Below are 2,617 nucleotides of genomic sequence, written 5' to 3' on the forward strand. Positions count from 1 at the left end.
ACAAACACAATACGGAAGCGCTGAATGGGGAAAGTTCGGGGAGGCGGGTAGCCAGGAAGTATTGGCGACCCCTGTCAAACCGGAGGATCAATCCACTTATGTTCCAAGGAATAATTTTATTGGTGGGCAGCTTTGATACATTTAAAAAAGGGGTGGTCGATCGGAGCAACGCACGTTCGTTCCCTAACCGTCATTCCGAAGATGCCGAAGCCACGGAAGGGCTCCTTCTGGCAGCGCGCCGAGGCTGAGGCACTTCTGGAGCTTGTGCTCCAATCGAAAAGTGTTGGCCGCCTTATGGCCAGCACCCACTGCCACACCAAGGGTGCTTACCTGGTGTTGGCTTCAAAGCTGAGGGAGAGGGGCTACGTCCGGACCTGGGAGCAGGTCCGGACAAAATTCAAGCGACTTAAGCTGAACTTCCTAAACAGTCTGGAACAGTGGGGGGGGATCCCGCAGCCAAGTGGGAGAACGGTCTTCCACGACCAGATGGTTAAAATATGGGAGAAGGCTGGGAAGCCCCCCCTGGACATGAGGAGGCATATGGGTGAGTGCTGCCCTCGTTGTGTTTTGCCCTTAAACATGCATGGAATGACTAGCTGCCTCTTTCCCCTACTGTCCCCAATGAAATTCGAGAAAGTATTTAGATGCTGTCAACCCCCTCTGACTTAGCCCTCCAGTACTGTAGAACCACTTTGGTGTTTTACCCTTAAACATGCATGGAATGACTAGCTGCCTCTTTCCCCTACTGTCCCCAATGAAATTCGAGAAAGTATTTAGATGCTGTCAACCCCCTCTGACTTAGCCAGCCAGTACTGTAGAACCACTTTGGTTATGCGCTTAGACTCTAACTGTGGTGTGTCCACCAGCTGTGTTTCATCTCTGGTTTGTGTGCTTTTACTTATGATTTGTCTTTTTCTTTGCCCAGCCACACAATCACCATCCAAGCTGGCAACAGCACCTGAGCGTGAGGAGGGGGAGGAAGAGGGACCTTCCACCTCGGGACAGGCTGCAGGTGAGAGTTTTATGTCTGTGAGGGAGACCCATGTGTGTGTACCCCCATGGAGCCATATGGGAGCCTGATGTGATGCTTCCTTTTGGAGTGTGATCAAATTCTTTGTTTGATTTCTATAGCTGAAACTGTGGAGGCAAGGCTGCGTGCCATGGAGGCCAGAGTTACTTCCCTGGAGGCTCAAGTGGCAGAGCTGAAAGGGGAGATTGAGCAGCAAAGGCAACAGAGGGAGGCGGAAGAACGTAGGTTATGTTCCCCACTGCCCAACTCTTCTCACACTGTGGCTAAGGCCACTTAAAAGTGTATGCATGTAAACTAAAGAAATTTGAAAATATGTGTGGCACTAATGTGTACTTTTTCTCCCTCCCCACACAGTTAAGAAGAAGGAGGCTGAGGACCTCTTCCGCCGCAAAGTCCGGGGGTCCGTGGGAAGGTTGAGCAGGAGAGTGAGGGAGATGGAAGGGGCTGGGCAGGGGAGCAGTGGGACCTGAGTTTTGTTTCCTGTTTGTGTTTTGGGGTAGGGGTTGGGGGGGGGCTCCAAGTTTCATTCCCTAATGTTTTTCCCCTGTTAAATGTATACTTTTGTTAAAAAAAATTGGTTTTCCAGGGGGGTGGGGGGTGGTGGTGCTGGTGGGGCTCCAAGTTTCATTCCCTAATGTTTTTCCCCTGTTAAAATGTTTTTTAAAATAAAATGTTATTGCAAATTTTATTACAAGACTCCAGTGTGACTTCTTAAACTCGCACATATTTCACCCCACACCACACTCCTAAAACTCCTTGAACTAACACCCCTCCAACCTCCAACCCACACAGCAGTACCACAATATACACAATCACTAGAGAGGCCGCTTTCGGCCTTGCAGATTCTACAGTAGGGTACACAGAGACAGAGTCAAAAATATAAACTTTATTCAACAAACAACAAAACACAGATAACATGAAATAGAAAAAGTGGGCCAAACTAGGAGGGGGAGTACTTGTCTGCTGGTTTTATTTTTCTCTTTCCGAGAATAGTCCTCCTTCTTGTTTGGGTGGAGGCATTCTGAGAGGGAGTCGGTGGGGTGGGTGCTGGAAGTGGTGGTGTTGGTGTGGGTGGAGGTGGGGGGGTGGGGGCGATTTGTGGAGGGTAGGCCCTTTCCATGACCGCTACAGCCCTCTCCATCAGTCTCCTTATCAGTCGCACCTCCTCCACGCCTTCGCGTAGGATTTGGTTTGTCTCTCTAAGGATTGCCCTCAATTTTCTCCCCTCCTGGGCAATGAGTGTGAGCATGGCTTGGTCAGCGGCCGCGGCACGCCGTGACTCCTCCTGGCAGTGCTCAAGGAGCCTCTCTCCCACGCTTGTCAAGACGGAGACGCGCCTCAGCCTGCCGCGTTCCCTCGTAAGCCTCTCCTCTGCTGGGAGCGCACCTCTAGGTGGTGGGCTGCCTGGAGCCAGGGGTGGTTCCGCCTCCTCATCTGAAAGAACCTCTGTTGGCAAAAAATGAGAAACAAAACTGTTAGTAACATCAATAAAGTCAAAACACACCATGGTGGACATGGTGTTCTTTTTTGTCCCCGTGTTTTCCTGCCAAGAATTTAAACAATCCCCGGGGAGCACATGGTTATTGT

The 2,617-nt window shown here is 50.6% G+C and overlaps 1 protein-coding gene across 2 annotated transcripts; it reads left to right on the forward strand.

The window, feature by feature from the left end:
• The first annotated feature begins 443 nt into the window (after positions 1 to 443).
• Positions 444 to 2,229, forward strand: LOC143836770 (uncharacterized). 2 transcript variants are annotated; one of them, XM_077336288.1, is made up of 4 exons: positions 444 to 544; positions 926 to 1,012; positions 1,132 to 1,251; positions 1,385 to 2,229. In XM_077336288.1, exons 1-4 carry the CDS (start codon positions 487 to 489, stop codon positions 1,498 to 1,500), a joined length of 381 nt encoding a protein of 126 aa, XP_077192403.1. In that variant the 5' UTR covers positions 444 to 486; the 3' UTR covers positions 1,501 to 2,229. The 2 variants fall into 2 exon arrangements, with proteins under 2 accessions (XP_077192403.1, XP_077192402.1); XM_077336287.1 differs by having other exon boundaries at positions 503 to 1,012.
• Positions 2,230 to 2,617: the final 388 nt, after the last annotated feature.

Source organism: Paroedura picta, chromosome 4 (assembly GCF_049243985.1).
Source record: "Paroedura picta isolate Pp20150507F chromosome 4, Ppicta_v3.0, whole genome shotgun sequence".
Taxonomy (NCBI): Eukaryota; Metazoa; Chordata; class Lepidosauria; order Squamata; family Gekkonidae; genus Paroedura; species Paroedura picta.

Bases quoted from the DNA above. Each gene is read 5' to 3' on its own strand.
- LOC143836770 (XM_077336287.1), top strand. From the start codon at position 778: ATGCTGTCAACCCCCTCTGACTTAGCCAGCCAGTACTGTAGAACCACT. The intron at 1,013-1,131 runs GTGAGAGTTTTA...TGATTTCTATAG, and splicing joins CACCTCGGGACAGGCTGCAG to CTGAAACTGTGGAGGCAAGG. The intron at 1,252-1,384 runs GTAGGTTATGTT...CTCCCCACACAG, and splicing joins ACAGAGGGAGGCGGAAGAAC to TTAAGAAGAAGGAGGCTGAG.